Genomic DNA, 23,687 nt, shown 5'->3' on the forward strand with positions numbered 1-23,687 from the left:
CATCATGACTATTGTCAAAAATATATGTATTCTCTGAGGACTTCATGCTTCTCCAAAGTAGGCTGGCAATGCTAGGAGTTCCTATATTCATTTCCACACAGATATTTCCCCTCATGAAATTACTGCAATCCGCACCCAATCTAGAAGATGTGTGTCTTTCCTCAACACAGTTCTCCACATGTAAATAAAGTAACAATTTGCACAATATTTGTGCCCTCCTCTCCTCCTGTATGGTTATAATTTGCAAGTATCATTTGTCAGTAACAATATGTAGGATTCACTCTTTTATTACCATACCATATTTAAAATATAATAACTGATTTGAGATTTTCTTACATTGTGTTCTATTAATTGGTTTGTTTTATTTTAGCTACTATTACGATACTTTTACAGGGTCTTGTTCTTGCTGTTGTATATCAAAGTATTTTATTTTACTGATGGACACAAAAAAGATCTGTTTATTAACAAATAAAACATTACTGTGAAAGTATGTTGGTAGTATTTCATAAAACTTATTAACGTCTTCAAAGAAAATAATTGTCTGTGATGAAATTTCAATTACCTAGAAAATAGCTTATTTCAATGCTTCTAAAAGCAGCAGACTGATGGGCATACACAAAAACTGACAGATAAACCTAATTTTGCATTGCTACGCTTTGAAAAATACAAGGATTAGGAGGAAACTTGATTTTCCAAAAAATAGTATGAAGTCATCACTAATAAAGAATGGATAAGGCTCAACAGTAAAAATGTTCTGCAATATAGATACCTGCACATGCTGTAGAGGTCTCTTCAAAGATCTTAGAGTTCCCACATTCACTTTCCAAAACATTTAACCTGCAATAGTATTTGTTACTAATAATAAAAATCTGTTTTTGGTGAACCATGATTTACACAACCAAATAAAAGACATAAAATTAAGTTTCATGTAGAGTTTACCATCTTGTCTGGGGTTTGGAGTAGGAGTCTGTATTCTGATATGAAGTTTCTCAGCAAGCTGCCATGAGACACAAAACAAGAAATTGCTCATAAATTCAAAGAAAATTAAAAACACACCTTATTAGCCACTCTTTCAACAAATTATTTGATTACCTAGCTTTAGAGATTAAAGATTCCTCTTGCTGCTGCATTATAAGTTGCAATGTACTGTTCTTGTGGCATGTGGATAACTATTGTAGTAGCTAGTTTCAAATCAGCTGCAGTTATGATAATTTTACTGGATTAACTGTAGCTAGATAACAGCACAATTAATTTATAGTAGTTTAATGGCAGTTAATTATTAATATATATTTTTAATGGGTGGATTCACAAAGTGAATGCATACCTAGAATTGTTCCACATCCCTGAAGGGTCTTCTTCATGACTGGATCCCAGGAATTGATGAATGCATTTACAATAAGAAACAGTATTGTCCAGTGGATATTAAGCTCACAGTAGGAGTTGTACAGAAGCTATTTAATTGGCAGAGCAGTATATTTATTCAAGGTAGCTATTTTGTTGTTTAATTTTACTAACACGAAATTGTGCCTACTCACCATCACTGATTTCATCCAAATTAATGGTATTTGCAGGACTTGACCAGAAATGAAAGTGACAGAAGTGGGCACCCCAGATGGCTGAGTGTTTAGAAAAAAAAATGTATTTTTGGTGTGGATCAGGCAAGGCATGAGCTGTTAACATTAGAAGAGCTTCCAGGCAGTCACTGGTGTAGTGGAAAGAGTACAGAGTGGTAATCAAAAGGTCAGGGGTCGAATCCCTAAGCAGATTTTTCTTTATTTTCAGATTTTTCATTTCTTTACACTGCAAGTAAACTGGAGTTCTTGATATAATGTATTTCTTAATATTTTCATAAAAGGCATACAAACAAAATCCAAAAGAGAATTTGTGTTAGCAACTAAATTTCCAGGAAGAGGGTGTACTTACAATGCCCGAGAGGACTCTGCAAGGAACATTCCAAGAAGGGATTTTAATTAATGCGTACAGGACATTGTATTCCATTAGTTTCATTTTGACCGTCATGCCACTGCATGCATGTGTTGTGTGCTGCAAACCGTGCGATGAAAGAGAACCCATGATGAATGTAAACCAAGTCTGTTTTTGTGTAGCAATCCTTTTCTTGAAATTTATTTACAGAATCCTTGTGGGTCCAGTAACTACCATCCTCCCTTGGCAATTTATTTGCTATCCCAAATTTGCCTTTCCATGTCTTTTATGAAAATATTAGTGAATATAATATATTGCTGTTGAGCTTATTTTGGTTTATTTGCAGTGTGAGTAACTTAAAAATAGGCAGTAAAAAAAAAGAAAACCTTCTGTGTAGGGACTCAATCCAAGGACCAAGGGTTAACCATTATGTACTTTTTCCACTGAGCCAGCCACTACCTGGTAACCACAGTAACATTAATGGCTCATACCAGGCCCAACTTATGCAAAAATGTAATTTTTTTCTATATTAGCTCCTACAGCTATCACTTTCATTTTCAGCCAAACCCTACAAATGGCATGAATTTGGGCAAAATCAATGATGTTGAGTAGGTGTGATCCCCTTGCAAGACAAATTTAGCGTGACTTTATAGCAGTGTAACAACTGTTAACTACTAATGCAGTAGCTAACAACACTTTCTCTTTGTTAATGCAAAACTCGGGTTGTCCATATCCATTAGGGCTCATTACAGTGGAATATACAGAATGTGATAGTTGAATGAGTGGATGGATGAATGAACAAATGAATGAATGCACATCAGGACAGTGGGGAGAAAAAATATATTAAAGAAAAACAGAGAAGAAAGGCAAATAAATAAAAATATCTTATTAAATGTGGAGATATACAGAAATAATGGAGAAAGAAAGAAGTGTTGCCTGTAGGAAAACAGCAGAAATTATGATGGGATTGCAGAAGTAGATAATTGATGAATCATTGTCAATATTAATTGCATGGGAAAGATTTGGAGCAAATGGTGAACTGCCATGTAGTTTGTGTCTGGGATTTGGACTGTTCTTCAGTCATTTTCAGATTTGGTTTCAGGTGGTATCATTCTACTGCTGATAATTTGGTCCTGTTTAGTTGCTTGATTGATTTTTATTTGGTTCCATTTGACTATATTTTGTACAGTGCGAGAACACAACAAACTTTCCTATGCATGCATCAAATAATAGATGTTTCTTCCAACCTAAGGAAATCTAAATCACTACGTGGAGATACAACATTGTTGGATAGCCCTATGAACTGGGCAATATTTTCTGCTCTTCATGCAGTGGTCTCACTCTACAAATGCTATTTTACATGTAGACAACAATATGAGGAAAAGATAGATTGCTACTCACAAATGACATGGAGAGTTGCAGACAGGCACAACAAAAAGACAGTTACACATTTAGCTTTAGGCTAAAGCCTTCTTCAAAAAAGGAAACACACACACGGAGGCTGTGGGGCAGGGAGGGGGAAAAGGGGGAGGAGGGGGGATGGGGAGTGAAAAAGGAGAGAAGTGGGAAAGGGGAAAGACAGGTGGGTGTGATGGCAGAGGGTGGCACACAAAGAGGAAAGGGAAATTTGTGGTAAGGATTATGGGACCAAACTGCTGAGGTCATCGGTCCTTAGGCTTACACACTAATTAAACTAACTTTAACTAACTTACACTAAGGACAACACACACACCCTTGGCTGAGGGAGGACTCGGAACCTCTGGCGGGGGTAGCCGCATGAACTGTGACAAGACGCCTCAGACCGATTGGCTCACACAAACAGGGTGAGAGGATGCGAGTAGGGAGGAGGTGATAGGACAGAGGGAATGAAAACTGTTGGGTGGAGGGTATGGGGCAGTGGGTTACTGTGGGTTCAGATCACAATAACTTTTGTGAGTCTTTAACAGTATGGCCTTTCTTCATATTTACTTTCATCTGTGTTTCACTTAATGGCATTTTATTATGAAATTGCATACAAATCTATGTTTTAAATGTTGGTACTTATAGTTATGATAAATACCAATCACCTGTGGTGAAAAGTAGCACAGTAGTAAAGATAATAAAGCTGTTTTTCCTAACTGTAGATCATTGTTTTCACATATCTGTGAAATAAAATGCGTTTGGCAGTAGTTTTATTAGATAGTGAACCATTTTTCCAACAAATTTTCATTTCTATCCTACTATCCCAACATATATTATCATTTCACATATCATCAAATGAGGTAATACTTTCCCATATATACTACGAATTTTGTATGTGTGTCGTACTCTTTTTAGGTTCAGATACACCACGAAATGTTTGTTTCAGGATCACAGAGGAAACCAGTTATATCTTGGGATAAACCATTGTGGTATCTTAACATTCCAAGGCAGTCGCAAGACACATCACTTTCGTTGGAGTGAGGTTCAGAAAATAAATTATGAAGGGAAAATGTTTATTGTTCACCTTACATATAATGAGGTAAGATGAATATCATCACTTGATGTTTCACATAGCTAAATAATTATGTCACAGGCAGTGTAACTGCACTAAATCACAGTATATTTCACTTGTCAGACAATTAAAATTGATTTTTAATAGTGGAAATGCACAGAGATTTTTCTACTATAAAAGAGTGCATGCACAAATTAATCAGAGTCTTTATCTCTGCCTGCCTTTACTGCAAAACAAGTTTGCTAGATAGTGATAGTCTGTTTTGGATTCTGACTGTCAAACAGAAGTTACTGTTTTGGTATTATTTGTATGTTTTGTATGTCATTTTGGTAAACATTTTTTAGAGTATGTGAAAAAGTTTATATAAAACATGTGACCTGTGTAAAAAGGAAATCAATGGAATTTTACTGAACTATGTTCCAAAGTGAGAGGAGAGGAAATCTCGCAGATTTGCCGCAAAGTCCCAGAGCACACATCTCTCTGAAAAAGCAGTACTTTCACATAACACAAGGAATTGAGTTGGTTGAACTGAAGCTGAGAAAAGGAATTTGCATGTCAGAAAGACAGATTAGACTTCCCAGGAGGAGGAGCATTTACAATGAAAAGCGAAAACATTAAGTCAAAGGAGGTATAAAATGAATGTGGCTGTGAACTAATATGGACTTTTATTTTCTTATTGCAGCATTTAAAAAAGCATTTCAGTACACATTTACGGGTCCAAACCAGCCAGAGGTGACCTTAAACTGGCATAATATTGAGTACAGAAACTACATATGTTTTATCAGTGGTAAGAACAAATAGTCTTTCAATGTACTGCCAAATAAATTGTCTGCCAACTGCCTCGAACAACTAGTACAAAACCCATGCAAAAAATAAATATTTTAGACCACATGGTAGAACTGAAATTTTCGAGAGTGTCACCAGTTAGACAGGGAATAGCAGTCATGATCCTGTTACAGAAAAAATGGTCACCACAGGACAAAAGGGGTGTCAAGACAGCTATGAGAGTACTTATATTTTGGTCAAAATGGTAAACAATTACAAACAGTCTACTTAAAATATGAACTGAGAACATTTGCTTCAGAACCAGCAAAAATTAAGAACAATTACAGGTAAAACTAAATGACATTTTAAAAAACAGTCTAGTTAAGAAGGTGCCAATTAACATAATAAACTATGGTGAAAATACACCTTCATTTAATGGATAATATTGCAAAAATAGTCTGTTATACTGTCACTTCAAAAGAGACTGCAGGAGAACTGCTACAGAAAACTTTGTGCATCCATAAGATGGGCCATGCACGAAGCCGGCTAGAATTTTTAGTCAGATCTTGGTGAACGATCTGAAGACAGAAATAATAAAAATGTAATTTCTGATTTAAGTACACTATGTGATCAAAAGTATCCAGACACCCCCAAAAACATACGTTTTTCATATTAGGTCCATTGTGCTGCCACCTACTGCTAGGTACTCCATATCAGCAACCTCAGTAGTCATTAGACATCATGAGAGAGTAGAGTGGGGCACTCTGCGGAACTCACGGATTTTGAATGTGGTCAGGTGATTGGGAGTCACTTGTCTCATATGCCTGTACGTGAGATTTCCACACTCCTAAACATCCCTAGGTCCACTGTTTCCGATGTGATGGTGAAGTAGAAACATGAGGGGACATGTACAGAACAAAAGCATACAGGCCGACCTTGTCTGTTGACTGACAGAGACCGCCAACAGTTGAAGAGGGTCATAATGTGTAATAGGCAGACATCTCTCCAGACCATGACACAGGAATTCCAAACTGCATGAGGATCCACTGCAAGTACTATGACAGTTAGGCGGGAGGTGAGAAAACTTGGATTTCATGGTCGAGCGGCTGCTTATAAACCACACATCATGCTGTTAAATGCCAAACAACGCCTTGCTTGGTGTAAGGAGCATAAACATTGAATGATTTAACAGTGGAAAAACATTGTGTGCAGGCAGGGTGCGGGTATGGCAAATGCCTGGTGAACGTCATCTGCCAATGTGTGTAGTGCCAACAGTAAAATTCAGAGGAGGTGGTGTTATGGTGCTGTTGTGTTTTTCATGGAGGAGGCTTGCACCCTTGTTGTTGTGTGTGGCACTATCACAGCACAGGCCTACATTGATCTTTTAAGCACCTTCTTGCTCCCCCTGTTGAAGAGCAATTTGAGGATGGCAACTGCATCTTTCAACATGATTGAGCACCTGTTCATAACGCACGGCCTGTGATGGAGTGGTTACATGACAATAACATCCTTGTAATGGACTGGCCTGCACAGAGTTCTATCCTGGATCCTATAGAACACCTTTGGGAAGTTTTGGAAAGCTGACTTCATGCCAGGCCTCATCAACTGACAGTGATATCTCTCCTCAATGCAGCACTCCTTGAAGAATGAGCTGCCATTCCCAAAGAAACTTTCCAGCTCCTAATTGAATGTATGCCTGTGAAAGTGGAAGCTGTCATCAAGGCTAAGGGTGGGCCAACACCATATTGAATTCCAGCATCACTGATGGAGGCTGCCAGGAACTTGTAAGTCATTTTCAGCCAGGTGTCTGGATACTTTTGATCACACAGTGTATGTATTTGCACATGACAATACTAACTACGTAGCAGTGTTAGAACAATAAATAGCCTCACAAATGAGAGATGCAGTGTAAGCACCACCAGTGCTGAAAACTGACTAAGAGTACTTAAAGCAAAGAATGTATCAAGCCCTGACAGAATTCCAGTTAGATTTTACATAGAATACCCCGGAGGACTGGCGACATTATTATCTCATATATACTGAAAATATTGTGTGTTGGGAGTAGTCTCTTGTGACTGGAAAAGTATGTAGCTCACTACTGTTCACAAGAAGGGTAAAAAATCAGAAGCACAGACTAAAATCACCGACATTCATCTGTTGTAGGATCTTAGAACAGACTCTAAGCTCAGACATTAGGATATCACTCAGGGAAAAACAGCTTTTCTCAAAGAATCAACACAGGTTCAGGAAAAATCACTTGTATGAACTACAGCTTCCTTTGCTGTTGTGCAAATGTCTCTGTTGTACCATATAGTATGAAGCAATGTTCCTTTGGATATCTAAAGGAACAGACTCTGCGTTGACAATCAACAGCCAAATTTCAACGAAGGAATGATTCACAAGTCGTGCTATATTGTACAACACAGTTGCTATAATACATAACAGTTTTTCACACCATAGTAGAGCAATGTGACAGTCAAAAAACAATGTGTCAACCTGTGTGGGAATCATGGAAGTACAAGGGGCATTTGAAAAGTCCAGACAAAAATAAAAACTACAGACTTGTTTGGGATAAACCTATTTTATTTTTTGACATAGTCTCCTTTTAGACTTATACACTTTGTCCAACACTGTTCTAATTTGTTGATCCATTCCGAATAACAGGAATTGTCCAAGTCTGCAAAATAGCTATTAGCTGCTGCAATCACCTCCTTGTTTGAATAAAATCTTTGTACTGCCAGCCATGTCTTCAAATTGGGGAACAAATAGTAGTCCGAGGGAGCCAAGTCTGGAGAATAGGGAGGATGTGAAACGAGTTGGAATCCTATTTCCAATAATTTTGCGACCACAACTACTGAGATGTGTGCATTTTTCTTGCACCTTGCTTTTCAAATGGTCCAATAATGATGTATAATATGGACCTGTAATAGTCTTACCCTTTTCCAGATATTCGATGAGGATTATCCCTTGCAAATCCCAAAAGACAGTTGCCATAACCATTCCAGCTGAAGGAATGGTCTTCGCCTTTTTTGGTGCAGTTTCTCCCTTGGTAACCCATTGTTTAGATTGTTGTTTGGTCTTAGGAGTATAGTAATGTATACATGTTTCATCCACAGTGACGAAACAACACTTAAAGTCCAGCGGATTCTTCCTGAACAGCTGCAAACCATCCTTGCAAACTTCACACAATTCCATTTTTGGTCAAGTGTGAGAAATCGTGGAACCCATCTTGCAGATAGCTTTCTCATGTTGAAATGTTTATGCAAAATATTATGTACCTGTTCATTCAAGATGCCCACAGCACTAGCAATCTCATGCACCTTAACTCTTCTGTCATCCATCACCATATCATGAATTTTATCAATGATTTCTGGAGTCGTAACCTCCACAGGGCGTCCAGAATGTCCAGCATCACTTGTGCCCATATGGCCACTTCGAAAATTTTGAAACCACTTATAAACTGTTCTAATCAAAGGTGCTGAGTCACCAGAATGTTTATCAAGCTTCTGTTTAGTCTCCTGAGGCATTTTGCCTTTCATAAAGTAATGTTTAATCACCACACAAAATTCTTTTTTGTCCATTTTTTGACAATCACTCAACTTTCTTGATTCACACGAACGCCAAACACAAAGAAATACATCAGTATGGCTGAAACTTGGTGTGCGTTCTTTCCAAAGATGTTACTAACTAAACATGACCTCGATACATGCTGGTGGTGCCATCTCTCAGACTTTGCACGGACTTTTCAAACGCCCCTCGTATAGTGTGAGCACTTGGGAATTTAGACACCAGTACAAGTGGAGATTTGGGCCGCTCCTGGAAGCATGTTTGGATAGCTGAAGCATTTAAGGTGACTGCTCATGACAAACAGGAAATCTGGGTTTGAGTCCCAGTCCAGCACAAATTTTCATTTGTTCTGAAATATTCCACAGCCAATGTGTATGGAACCATAATTACAATTTGCAAATGATTTCTTTACAGATTGCTTTATTGATACATGATATGCTAAAAGCAGATGCAGAGGAAAAGGTAGATTCCATCTTCCTAGATTTCCATAAGGCATGCAATACTCTATACAACATTGACTACTTACCAAGATACAATCATGCAGTGTATCTTTTTTAATACGTGACTAGCTCAACAGATATTTTACTAACAGAATACAATAGAAGTTCAATAAGCTTGGAAGTAATAATGAACGTGTCTCAAGGAAGCATAATAGTTCCTCTCAATATACATAAATGACTTATTAGATAAGGTCAGCCACACTATAAGACTGTTAGTCAATAATCAGTTGTGTCCAGGAAAGTACCATCACGGGACAATCATAACGAAACATAGAAAGACTCTTAGTGCAAGTAATGACAGATCTGTTTCAGTATGAATAAATCCAAGAAAAATGCCTATAACAAAGAGAATGAACCTGATAGTATCCTACTATAAGAGTGATGATAAGTACTGGCACATCATGTAAGCTTTAGAGGTAATACTAAGGAACAATGTGAAATCAGATGAACAAAGGAAAGCAGCATTAAGCAAGACAAATGGAAGGCTTAATCTTGTTGGGAGGTTTCTGGGAAGGTGTGAAGTATCTGTAAAAGAAATTGCGTACAAGACACAAGTGCAACCAATTCTAAAGGATTGGTTCAATGATCAGAGTACTTACAAAGTAGGAATGACAATAAACAGTAATAAATTAGGTAAAGTCCTGCTAGTATCATACAGGATGGTGTAGTGCTTATTAAGTTAAACAGAAATGCTCAGGGAAATTAAATGGGTATCCCAGGAAGATAGCTACTGTAGCTCTTGTGAAAACCTACTGGATAAATTTAGAAAACCTATATTCAAGGAAGACTGTGTGATCACCGTGCATGTGTAGGCATAATGAGAATAAAAAAAGGTTAGGGCACATACAGAGGTGTATAGACAATAGCTTTTCTCTTCACTCAATACATAAATGGAACAAGACAAGAAACCACTAACATTGGTATGACAGACCCTGCTCAATGCATTCTACAGTGGCTTGCAGAGTATTACTTATACATTGCAGATGTAGATCCCACCACCATCTTCCATCACTCCCTTTCTGGCCTTTTTTTGATTGACAGAATTTCATTATTTACTCTACTACCTTTGAACATTTCTATCTTAATCTTTCCTTCTCTCTGTTGCTGTCTCTATTCACTTTTACCTCTTCTTTTTCTCCAAGTTCTTAGTTTCCTATTCATTTCACTCCACATTTTGGTGCTTCTTAATACATATTTATTTTACTGTCCTCCTCTGATCTCAGGGCTAAAGCTAATGCAATGCTTCTAGGTGTATCTCTTTGACATCCTACTCTCTCTAACGCTTTCCCCTTTATCTTTGCCTCTATGTATCCTCACTACTGATAGGACTCCTCGACTGTGATTTGAGTGACCTGCACCTCCTTTACAATGTCTCTCAACCTAACCCACTTTCGTCCCTGAAGAAAGAATTAACAACAGTATGAAAAGTTCTGGTTGAGAATTATGAATTATTAAGGAATGAAGGAGATAACTCACTGAAAGGAAGAAGCACTGCATCATTGATAGGTACACAAATGAAAGGTACAGAGCTTTTCTAGATTTCGCAACAAACTTCCTTTTTCAAGCTTGTAGGAAACACACACACACACACACACACACACACACACACACACACACACACACGCACATGCACACACTGTCTCCCTACAGTGAGCTCAGTCAACTGCCAGCTCTTTCCTGGGCCACAGTGGGTGTGATGGGGTGGGGTGAGGGATGAAGGAGGCAGAGAGTGGAGGGGGTTGGGGGAAGCATCTAGTGGCTCATGGGAGAGTGGGGAGCCATGTGTGAGTTACCTAGGGTTGCAGTTAGAGGGAGCAGGTGGCAGACGGCTGGACACTCGATTTCACAGACTAGGGCATGAGATAGCAGCACATAACTAGCTGACATGAATTGGGCAGGAGTACTGGGACAGGAGACGGATTACACACACACACACTCTCTCTCTCTATTGAGTGGGGGTTTGGAGGACTGCGAGTTAGACCAGAGAGCTTATGGGAGCAAAGGATATGCTGTAAGGATAGCTCCCATCTGCACACCTCAGAAAAGCTGGTAGTACTGGGGGGGGGGGGGGGGGGGGGGATCCAGATGGCACGGGTTGTGAAGCTGCCATTGAAATCTCGGATGTTGTGCTGTGCTACGTGCTGTGCCACTTGGTGGTTCACCTTGTTTTTGGCAACAGTCTGCCAGTGGCCATTCATTCTAGTTGACACCTAGTTGGTTGTCATGCCAATCTAAAACACTGTGCAGTGATTGCAGCAGAGCTGGTACAAAACATGGCTACTTTCACAGGTGGCCTGGCCTGTGATGGACTGGAGTAGGTGGTGCTGGGTGGCTGGATTGGGCAGGTCTCGCATCGGGGTCTTCAGCAAGGGTGTGATCCCTGTGGGAGGGGATCATGGGAATGAGTGGCATAGGGATGGACTAGGATGTTGTGGAGCTTGGGTGGATGGTGGAACACCACTTTGGGAGTGGTTGGAAGTATCTTGGACGGGATGTCCCTCATTTCAGGGTATGATGATAGATAATCAAAAAATTCCTGATAAAGGAAGTGGTTAAGTCATTCCAGTCTCTTGTGGTATTGGGTGACAAGGGGGGGGGGGGGGGCACTTCTTTGTGGTTGGTTCTTGAGATGGCTGTGAGGATCAGAGGTATGTGGGGATATGGCATGGGAGATCTCTTTGCATATTAAGTCAGGAGGGTACTGGCTGGGTTTGCAAAGGCCTTTTTGAGGCCTTGAGCATACTGAGGGAGGGAGTTCTCATCACTGCATATGTGTCTACCATGGGTGGCCAGGGTGTATATGAGAGGGATTTTTTTGTGTGGAAGGGGTGGCAGCTGTCAAAATTCAGGTACTGTTGGTGATTTGTGGATTTGATGTGGATCGAGGTGTGAATGGAGTCATCTGAGAGGAGGAGATCGACATCTAGGAAGGTGGCACAATGGGTGGAAGAGTACCAAATGAACTGAATGGAAGAGGTGGCATTGAGATTGTGAAGGAATGAGGATAAGTGTCCTGGCTTTGGGTCTATAAACCTGAATCAGACCAGGGGTTTTGGGGTTTTGGGTAGATATGAATATTTTATCTAGGTGGCCTGTGAAGAGGTTCGCATAGGAGGGTGCCACACAGGTGCCCATGGCTGAGCCATGAATTTGTTTTCCTAGCCTTAAAAGTTGAGGTGGTTATGGATTATGATGTAGTTGGTTAGGTGTTTGAGGAATGAAGTGGTGGGTTTGGAAACTGCAAGGTGTTGGGAAAGGTAGTATTCAATCATGGCAAGGCCATGGGCATGAGGGATATTGATGTATAAAAAAAGGGGGGGGGGTTGTATCACCAGTGATGAGGAGGGACCCGGGAGGTAAGGGTGTGGGGATGGTGGAGAGCCAGTGCAGTAAGTCATTCATATCTTTAATGTTGGAGGCTAGGTTTAGGACAATTGTTTGCAGATGTTGGTCAACAAGGGATGAGACTCTTTTGGTGGGGGCACCATAATCAACCACATTGGGGCACCCAGGATTATTAGATTTGTGGATTTTGGGGAGCATGTGGAAGGTGGATATGGGGGCTGTTGTGGTGAGTAAGGAGATCGATTCAGGGGAGAGTTTGTGGGAATGGCCTAAGGATTTCAGCAGAGATTATAGGTTGGACTTCATGGATGGGGTCACTTTGGCAGAGCTTGTAGGTGGAGGTGTCAGACAACTGGCAGAGGCCCTCTACTGGGTAGTCACTCTGGTCCATCAGAACAGCAGTGGAACCTTTGTCTGTTGAGAGGACAATCAGGTGTTCCTTCTCATGAACCCCTCATAGCACCCAGTCTTTGCCTAGCTAACCCTTTCAACCCTCCTCATCCTCAAAACCTCCTGCCAACACTCCACGAAATCCAGAACCAAAACTGTTGTTAAACTCTCCACCAAAATCCTCAACCCCACAGAAGTTTCAGTCCCACCCAAAGTCCTCACATTCAGTCCTGCTCCCAGGTTTAACCATGTTGGACTTGTGAAAGACCTACTCTCCTTCTCCCACTCCCTGCAGTGGAAACACTTCTTTGCCATCAACCCCTCCAACGAAAGCCCATCCAATCCTCACATTAAATCCTGCCAATCCCAATTTCTACCATCATCCAACCATGACCCTCCCACCTAACCATCCCCTGGTCACCTTCCAGGAATTCCTAACTTTCAACCTGGTCTCACCATCCTTTCCCAGGTCTCTCCATAAGAACATCACCCTTTAGCAGAAGAAAGGACTGCCCTACACAACCTAAAAATGGATCCTGACATGATCATCTTTTCAGCAAACAAAAGTTACACCACTGTTTTGATGAACTGTAGTGACTACCTGGCAGAGGGCCTCCTCCTGGTGTCTGACACCTCCACCTACAAGCTCTGCCAAAGTGACCCCATCCCAGAAGTCCAACACAAACTCCAATCCATCCTGAAATCCTTAGGTCCTTCCCACAACCTCTCCCCTGAATCCATCTCCCTACTCACCCCAACAACAGTCCGCACACCCACCTTCTACATGCTCCCCAAAATCCACAAACCTAACAATCCTCAGTGCCCCATTGTGGCTGGTTACTGTACTCCCCCCTCCCCAAAGAATCTCAGCTCTTGTTGACCAACTTCTGCAACCAATTGTCCAAACTCTAGCCTCCCACATTAAAGATAACAATCACTTCCCACACCGGCTCCCCACCATCCCCACACTCTTACTTCTCAGGTCCCTGCTCGTCACTGTCAATGCAACCACCTTATAATCATCATTCCTCATGCCCATGGCCTTGCTGTGATTGAACACTACCTTTCCCAACACCCTGCAAATTCCAAACCAACCATTTCATTCCCCGTACATCTATCCAACTACACCCTAACCCATATATAGTGCACCTTTGAAGGGAAGGTATACAAACAAGTTCGTGCCACAGCCTTGGGCACCCGAATAGCACACTCCAATGGCAAACTCTTCATGGGCCACCTAGAAAAAACATTCATAGCTTCCCGAAACCCCAAACCCCTGGTCTGGTTCAGGTTTATGAATGACATCTTTATAATCTGCACCAAAGACCAGGACACCTTATCCTCGTTCTTCCACAATCTCAATGCCACCTCTCCCATCCACTTCATCTGGTCCTCCTCCAGCCATCGTGCCACTTTCATTTATGTTGATCTTCTACTCTCAGACAGCTCCAACCATACCTTGGTCCACATCAAACCCACAAATCACCAACAGTATGTGAACTTTGACAGCTGCCACCTCTTCCACACAAAAAAGTTCCTCCCATACAGCTTGGCCAACCATGGTAGACACATCTGCAGTGATGAAAACTCCATTGCACAGTATGCTCAAGGCCTCAAAAAGGCCTTCACATATAGGCAATATCTTCCAGACCTAATACACAGAGAGATCTCCCATGGCATATCCCCACATACATCTGATCCTCACATCCATCCCAAGAACCAGCCACAAAGAAGCGCCCCCCTTGTCACCAAATACCACCTGGGACTGAAACGACTGAACCATGCCCTTCATCAGGGCTTTTTTGATGATCTATCATCATGCCCTGAAGTGAGGGACAGCCTACCCAAGTTACTTCCATCCCCTCCCAAAGTGTTCCATCACCCATCCAACCTCCACAACATCCTAGTCCATCCCTATGGCACTCCAACCCCCAACCCCCTGCCACAGGAATCATACCCTAGCAAAAGACCCAGATACAAGACCTACCAAATCCACCAGCCAGCACCACCCACTCCAGTCCTGTCACAGGCCTATCCTACCCCATCAGAGGCTAGGCCACATGTGAAACCAGTCGTGTTACATGCCAGCTCTGCTGCAAGCGCTGCACAGGATTTTACATTGGTATGGCAACCAAATTGCTGTCAACTAGAATGAATGGCCACTGCCAAACTGTTGCCAAAAACAAGGTGGACCACCCAATGGCACAACATGCAGTAGAGCACAATATGTGAGATTTCAGTGGCTGGATCCTCCCCACCACCACCAGCTTTTCTGAGCTGTGCAGTTATGAGCTATCCTTACAGCACATCCTTTGCTCCCATAACCTCCCTAGCCTAAACCATCCCCCACCAATAGTGTGTGTGTGTGTGTGTGTGTGTGTGTGTGTGTGTGTGTGTGTGTGTGTGTGTGTGTGTGCGCGCGCACACACGTGCGTGTTTTTTCCTACAAGGAAAGTTCATTCCAAAAGATAGCAAAGCTCTGTACCTTTTGCTGGTGTACCTATAGAGGACACAATGCTTCTGCCTTTCGGTGATCATCTCATTAAGAGTTCAAAAAGCTATGTACAGTTTTATCTACTTTTAATTGTGTCTGTTGGCAGAACTTGCAACTTCACATTTTGAAGTGTTTTGTGATGTTGACAATTTGTCATGCTGTTCATGCCTGTAATATTTACACTCACTTACAGATATGCTGTACATACTCCTCTGAGAAGCTTGTGACAAGTAATTTTGTTTCTGGCGAAACAGTGTCCAAAATCATAATACATTAAACAGACAAAAATTTAACTAAGTGTTTTTTTCTGAAGGGCAAAGACAAGAAACAGATTTATACACTCTATGAAAAGTTTCTAATGAGCTGCGACTAAGTATAAGCTATGGAGCTGAAAGCATTAATTGCAGGCTATTAGTTCTGTAAACTGATTGGAATTTTAGAGTCCTAAAGGAGTTTTTTTTAATAAATTACCATGAATACAAATAATTTTCTTCTACTCTAATGGGAAAATAAAATTTTTACCTGTGTAATATAATAAGCATAAGTTGTTTCAAGTTATGCATCTCTGTATCTGTTATAGTTCCTTGTACATTTAAGTTATTTACCTAATATTTAGTAGTATTGTGGAAAAGTTTCTGTTTGTTTTTCGTGAGGAGAAGTATGGAAAAATATTGTGTGTGTGTGTGTTAGCTCTTTTATGAATTAATAATTAGAGTACTTTTCATTTAATGCTTACTTGATTCAGGATCCAAGGACGAAGGTATGATCAAATTTAGTAAACATCCACATAATTTAGATCACTTTCCAGTGACTTAAAATCTTGTAAAAGAGATCACAATTGGCTCAGAAACAACTCAGGAAATTCTGCCACTTGAATCAGGACATTCAAAAAACATTTAATTTAGAATATAATATCTAGCAGAAGGAAGGTTTGCTCGTTTTGCTGCCTGTAAAGACAATGGAGGATCAGTGTACATAGGAGATAGTAAATGAATGTAATTAAGACCTGGGACCTATAGAGACTATTGTTTCCCCTAAGCCTTCTCATTGGTTTGGTAACCAGCTGCTTTGTTGTTGTTGATAGTCTGACGTCAATAGTGCACTCCCAAGGAAAGAACTGATATTTGCAGAAGGCACCATAGCTTCTTGTAATTTGATAACTGTTGGTAGCATTATCAAGAATTATATATATATACGTTAAGGACATCAAGAAATGAAAAAGATGTGCTAGTCATCGCAAAGAAGTGAGGCAGAAAAATGACACTGAAATGCATCTATAAGATTCCTTCATCTTGTGAAAGAAGAAGTCTCATTGCTGTCATCCACTTACCCTAGATGGCGTGCTGTGTATATGATTCTGTTGTCTGACGTAATTACTCCAAAGACGACCAAGACAATATTTCATAGATAGACCTGATTCAGATTCCTTCATTTCTGTGTCCATGAAATTGTTTTTTGTTTATCCTTCCAGACAAGACTGCTTTATCTCTGTTCCAATTTTGATCCATGTTGCTGTTAATTGTACTCAGAAATCATCTGATTTCAGCACTGAATCCAGTGTTATGTCATTTACCTTTTTTACCTAATTGCCTACTAGTTTTATCAAAGTCACTGAATTTAAAAAAAGTTAAATCGTAGGATAGTAGCTAATTCAACAGAAAACCACCGTCTGTTGTTACTGTAATTGAACCTAGCCAAGTCTGTTCCTTCAGCCACAGCCTTCTCCCACTGTCACCTTCACAACCAAACATAGTACTGTTATTAAAAAGTATGCAGCATATCACTATGACAGAAGCTGAAGAACTTCTCTCCATGCTCTACAAATTGACCATCTTCAATATCCTAAGATTCACAGTTAAGTCATGAACAGCTCTTGTCCAAAAAATACCCAAAAAAATGTTTTATTATTTAGCCTTTCAACCAATCAGCTCTTTGTTTACAGAGAGACAACTTTTGCTTCTCTAATGACTATCCCTCTTTATGTTGTCCCCTCTTCTGCTAATTGCCCTTCTCAGATTAATATCTTGTGGTAGACATTCATTGCTACTAATTTTATCCTACAGCCTGGCATCAAAGAAAACCTTCCAATGTTCAGGTCACCTCAGAAACTACTGCAGGAGTATTCTTCTAACAACAAGCTTTTCCAGTATGACAACTATGGTCAGCTTATGGAATCAGAACCCTGCTACAGGTTGTTATGAAGCAAATATGTATCACATAGATAGGCAACCAAGCTGTCAGGTGAGGTCTCAGTAGTTAGAAGTTGCGTTCATACTGCAGTCGTATTATTTGTCACATTTAACTTACATAAATTGCATCAGAAGGAAAATTCAGTTGAGATAACTGTATAATTTCAGACAAAATCAAACAATGGAAACTCCAGGTAGAAATATCAACAATGTAGGAAAAGAAAGATTGCCACTTACCACAAAGAAGACATGTTAAGTTGCAGACAGGTACAATTAAGACAGGTGAAGGCTGTGGCTAAATACTTTATGAAAGTGTCTTTTAATTGTGCCTGTCTACACCTTAATGGGTCATCTTTATGTTAAGTCTAGTACTGCTGATAGACATGTTTAATACTGATAAAAAACTAATCCTAGCTTACAGAATTATTAGTTGAGCTGGATTAAGGAAGGTTAGAAGGGAGGAGTAGGTCATTCAGCCTCATGATGAGAGGTACAAATCTTTTCTGAGGACAAGGGGAAACAAAGATGAAGGAGGATGATTCAAAGTAGTGATCTCTGTACTACATGAATGTCAATCTCTGATCTCAGAGCATGGATCTTTGGAATGCCTTCAGATTCTTGTCATCTGCATAGTCTGCCATGTTGTGACTTGGCAAAAAAATTTCCACAAGTCTGTATGTGAAAAAGAATTATTTTCTTATTTCTGACTTTAAAATTCATGTCAGTATGCAATTTGGGATCAGAATTTAAAAAATATTTTCATTTTGGATTCCTGTGACATTTTGTGGCAGCCATGTTTTAATTTAGCAAGAAACAAAATATGAACAGCTTTGGCCAGTGTGTCCACACAGGTTTCATTTGACATCCAGATAGTATAGATATCACTGATTAAGAGAGAGTAGGATGTCAACAGTAGTATACTGGTAACCACTGTGCCAGCTTCAGTCCAGAGATGATATGAAGACAGTGAGAAATAATGATGGATAGAGAGGGGCAGGGGGAGGAGAGAGAGTGAGAGAGTGAGAGTGAGAGTGAGAGAGAGAGAGAGAGAGAGAGATGAGAATAGTTCAAGTAAAAACTGAAAAGGAGATTGGGAAGAAAACGAAGACGGAATGAGGGAATTAGGATTAGGAAAAGAGAAAAGGGGAAGGTATAATGGGGGGGATACAGATAAACAAGGAATAAAGAAAGTAATGGAGTAAATAAATAAATAAAATATACAAAATAGCAGTATAAAATGTCTGGAGGGTTGAATGTTAAAGGAGGCAACATCTAGGAGGTTTGTGGGATGCAAGGATATGTTGGAGAGAAAATTTTCAACTACAGATCTCACAGCACTTTCAGAAACTGGATATGCTTTGTCTCTAAGATCTGCCGGCTGGTGGTCATTTCTATAGAAAATGCCATGCAGTTAACATGCATTGTTTCATGTGTTGCTCTGCCTTTTATGTTGTCAGAGCATGCTCACCAACTGGGTAGCCAAAGTGCCCAACACACATTACTTCTGTGTTGATTCATGCGCTCAGGTATTTTGGTCAGTCGTTCTTGTGTAAAGTCCCGTGTAGTGACCACATGAAAAGCAGTAAACAACGTACAAGGTTTCACTCATTGCTCTACGTTAATGGAAAATACCTGAGTCATCATTTTTCTAATAACATCACCTGGTTGCCTCTAGTACAGATAAAGTTCAACAACATATGGAAGAAATTAATAACGAAAATTAAAGAAAAACCATGAAAATCAGTTATAGTATTACTTAATGTCTAACCAAGACATGAAAAGACAAATGTGAAGATTAATAATAAAATCATAAAACCAGTTGATAAGTTTTTACACTGACTGAGGAAGAAAGTGAAGCACCCAGAAGGAGAAGAGGAAATGAAATGAAACTTCATGGGTTGAGGGGGCATGTGATGTTATTTCAGTGATCACAAAACCAAGTCAAATTTATAAAGAACATGGCAATATGAGGTCAATTACCACTGAGTTGCACCTCCTCTGCCATGAAACAGTTGTATGCTCTCCTGCGGAAAGCTGGCCCACAATTATTGTGACTGGTCCTTGATACGCTGGATACTGACACAGTGACAGAGCTAATTTCCAAGCTGATCTGGGATTCTTGTTGGCCATGGGAGTAGCTCACATCATGCAGACAGTACATTGAGACATGTGTCATGTGTAGATGAGCATTGTCCTGTTGAAAAAGGACACTATGATAATATCACATGAAATATAACACACGAGGCTGGAATGTGTTTGTGACCTACTGTTGTGCTGTCGGAGCTCCCTCAGTCCCCACCAATGGTGACCTCACGTCATGCAGTTCTCCACACTCTGTTGCAAGGAGTAACATCACTGTACCTCTCCAAAATGTTGGAAGAATGAGACCTCTTTCTAGGTTGCTAGCATACACTTGCTGATGATGGTCATCTGAGGTAGTACAGAGCCACACTTCATCACTGAACACAATGTGACATCATTCATCAGCATTCCATGCTCCACAGTCATGGCACCACTCCAAATACAGCTGTTTGTGTTGTGGTGTTGATGGCATCCTACACATGCGTTGATAATTCCCTGGTCTGGCTGACACTAATCTCCGACTAATGGTACGGGATGATACAGAATGTTGCAGGGTGTCCATTACTTATTCTCTGTTTGCGAGTAAAGATGTAAAGGGGCTATGATGGGCCTGGTATCCAATATGGCAAGCCTCCTTTCTGGTGGTCACATATGGTTGACCAGAATCTTTATGATGAGTATGCCTGTCCTCAATTCGCATGCAGTCCAACATTGGGATGCTGTCACATCCAAATGCATCACAAATATAGATACTGCATTATTTGACCAGTTGACCTGTTGGCCAAGCAGAGACCCATGATGGAGCCCCTTTTGAGATCTGCCATGTACTGATAACATTGTATCACATGATTATGTGTCACCTCCATGTCCTTCACTGTGATCACTCACCATGTGATGCCATTAATGCCTCTTACATACCCTCCCAGGCCTTGTAATGATGCTAAAATGAACAACACTAATCCACTCTGTTGGCCACTCTCTTCTCTTTCACAGAGAATTGCAGCTTTAATAGTTTACATACCTACAATAGTGTGTACATCTATGAAGCTACATTGACAACTGACAAGGTCTTCTAGGTGATTCACTTTTTTCTCATACATTGTATTTACCAGTGGTCACACTAGCTATTTGAATCCACGCATCCAATACTAGTTTTCCTGAACACAGAAAATGGAAACATGCTCGCCAACATATGCTTGGATTCTGCCAAACTCTTAGACTTAACCTTAGTTAACATACAACCCCACCCTTTTATATTATTATTATTATTATTATATTGTATAATTATTGTATTTATTATGTTATTTCCTTTATTCCTGTTTTATCCCTGTCCCCGTTTCTTCATCTCACTCTTATTCTCTCCTTGTTTGTTCCCTGTCTCCTTTTCAGTTACTAATTAAACTGCTCAAAGCACTTCTCATTTCTCTTCATCTATCCATCTCCATCTCATCTCTGGACTGAAACTGTCATAGTGCTTACCAATAAATTATCTTTGATCTCCTTACTTTCTCTGAGGGGTCCCTTTTCACCTTTCTTTCCCCTCATCTTCAAAATAGGTTGGTCTTCTTCCTTGAGAAAAGAACTACCAGTTTCAAAAGCTGGGATTAGATATTATTTTATTTTATTTTATTATTATTTTTTTGCACTTTAAAATACAATATAGATGTATGTTGGTAGTACTGCAACCTGGAAAATATATATAAGCACTGTGGAAACAAAATTTCTACACATCATCTTAGTGGTAATGTAAGACACCAATGGTATCCCAAAGCAAACTGCAAAGAGCTTATAGGACCTAAGACTGCATTCTTCACTCTGTTGAAAATGACAGAAGACGGTAGTGCTGCACAGCAGAATAATTCATTCAGTTCTTGGGAAACATAGTCAACATAGTTAGTTCAAACTGTTATTATCAGTACTATGTAAAAATGAGATAATCAGTAAATAACAAAAATATAGAAAGGCATAATTATCTAGTGGTAGCAGATTAACAGATCAGAGTTTTTATTTGCTTTTATCCAGGGTGATTTGTGTAAGTCATAATACCCCTTTTATTTTGTGAATGGTTACAGATAACAAAATGAGGTTTTTGGAAAATGATGGTATGCTAAGAAGCATGTATTTTGGTATGAGGTAAAGTGTCTTTACTCTCATACTTATCGAGATATTGCAGCAAGTATTTTTTTTAATAAAGTGATGTACTTTTTTCAACTGCATCTGAAACTGCTTGAAAAGATGAGTACAGTGATATAATGCTTGCTAATATTGAGGTTGGATGTCTTCACAAAAGGAACCAAGAAATGCACTAAAATTGGAAAGCAATGTGGCCAGAATCAGCTGCTGTGATGTACACAATGCCAAGCAGAGCTCTCATGGGAGCCTCCATCATTATATACAGTGAGACGGGCCAGGCTACTAAGATAAAACTGCTTTTCCTGTAAGACATAGATACACGACATAGATACATGGCCAGCTATGATTTTTGTATATGGATAAACCCTTCCCATTCCTGCTTAGCTGTCAACTCCAAAACAGAAGTGTTGGTCATTCATACTACATAATGATAAACAGCCATAGTCAAGGGGAAAAGAGAATTACTGCATTAACTTTCTTAAAGTTGGAAAAAAAAAGAAAATGATCTGTCTTTGCCTGGAGATGCCTGAATGCTTCTTAAAGGAAACAATCTGCTGTCAGACAAATATGTCTATAAATACTATTCGAAATTGTAATTATATCAAGTACACTCTCAATAACCCAAACAGCTTATTCAAAATGACTGATGACATATCATTCACAAAACAATGTATTTTTACACTTTACTTAAGTATGCATTCAAATTGTTTATCATCGACTGCAAGCACATTTGTAACTGCCATTTGAGAGATAGATGAACAGATGAAACTACATTGGATATTACGCTGTTAGATGCTGTGGCAATTAGACAATGCATATTTTCTGGTGTGGTTGGGGTTTCATGATATACAGCATCTTTCAGTTCTTCCCACAGAAAGAAATCAAGGAGTCCAATCAGGAGATCTGGCCATTTGTTTTATTGCAGCATTCCATCCTGTCCAACAGCCAGGAAACTTTTCATTCAGTATTTGCATTGCAACATGGAGGAGTGAGCTGCCCACCTATCTTGTTGCAGCCGCATACACTATTGCTTATCCAGTGGTACCTCTTTTAGAATAGCAGAATGTTCATAAGAAAGTTTGCAAACATATTTCCATTTAACATCCCTGGAACGAACTAAGGTCCAGTGTGTAATTTCCTATTATGCTGCCCCATAGGTTTACACTTCATGATTGTTGTTATTGTATCTGACAAAACCAGCATGATTTTTGAGCTTCCCAGTAGTGCATGTTATGTAAATTTACATTACTATCTTTTGTAAACATTACTTCATTGGTAAAGAGCACTTTTGGAAAAATGTAGTGTTATCTCTCAAGTGATGCAGAGCAAACTGACAAAATTCCACATGAGTTTCAAAATCACATCCTCCGAGTGCCTGATGTAGTGACAGATCATAAAAATTGAATTTACGTCAAAGCAAGATGCGAATGACACTCCTCTGGCGGATCCCACATTCCTTTGCAGTATGTCTCATGTCACCATTTGCTGTGTAAATGTAGCACATCTAAATTTACCTCAGTTGTGTACATGTCTGCATGCAAGGTATGTTGAAGCAGAAATGACCTGCCCATAGGTAACACAGTTCTTGATAGTTCTGAAATGCAGACAAGTAAACAATAGAAAGGTTTGATACAATATAGCCTGTCATGATTGTGTTTACAACACAACAGATGATTCTGGCTGACTTTTCTTTGAATTTTAGAATATTTCTTCACTTCTTTTGTGAAGGGTTTCAATCTCAATGTTGACAAGCATTTTATAATTTTACTCACCTTTCAAGAACTTCCATTAAAACTGTTGTGTCGGCTACTGTGAGGGTCAGCACA

The 23,687-nt window shown here is 39.8% G+C and overlaps 1 protein-coding gene across 1 annotated transcript in view; it reads left to right on the top strand.

Annotated features, from left to right (window-relative positions):
* Positions 1 to 23,687, top strand: part of LOC124798985 (FERM domain-containing protein 5) — an 85,506-nt gene that overhangs the window by 13,232 nt on the left and 48,587 nt on the right. Inside the window, exon 6 of the mRNA XM_047262522.1 lies at positions 4,271 to 4,423. Coding sequence (XP_047118478.1) covers positions 4,271 to 4,423 — 153 coding nt within the window. The remainder of the gene's footprint in view (positions 1 to 4,270; positions 4,424 to 23,687) is intronic.

Source organism: Schistocerca piceifrons, chromosome 5 (genome assembly GCF_021461385.2).
Source record: "Schistocerca piceifrons isolate TAMUIC-IGC-003096 chromosome 5, iqSchPice1.1, whole genome shotgun sequence".
Taxonomy (NCBI): Eukaryota; Metazoa; Arthropoda; class Insecta; order Orthoptera; family Acrididae; genus Schistocerca; species Schistocerca piceifrons.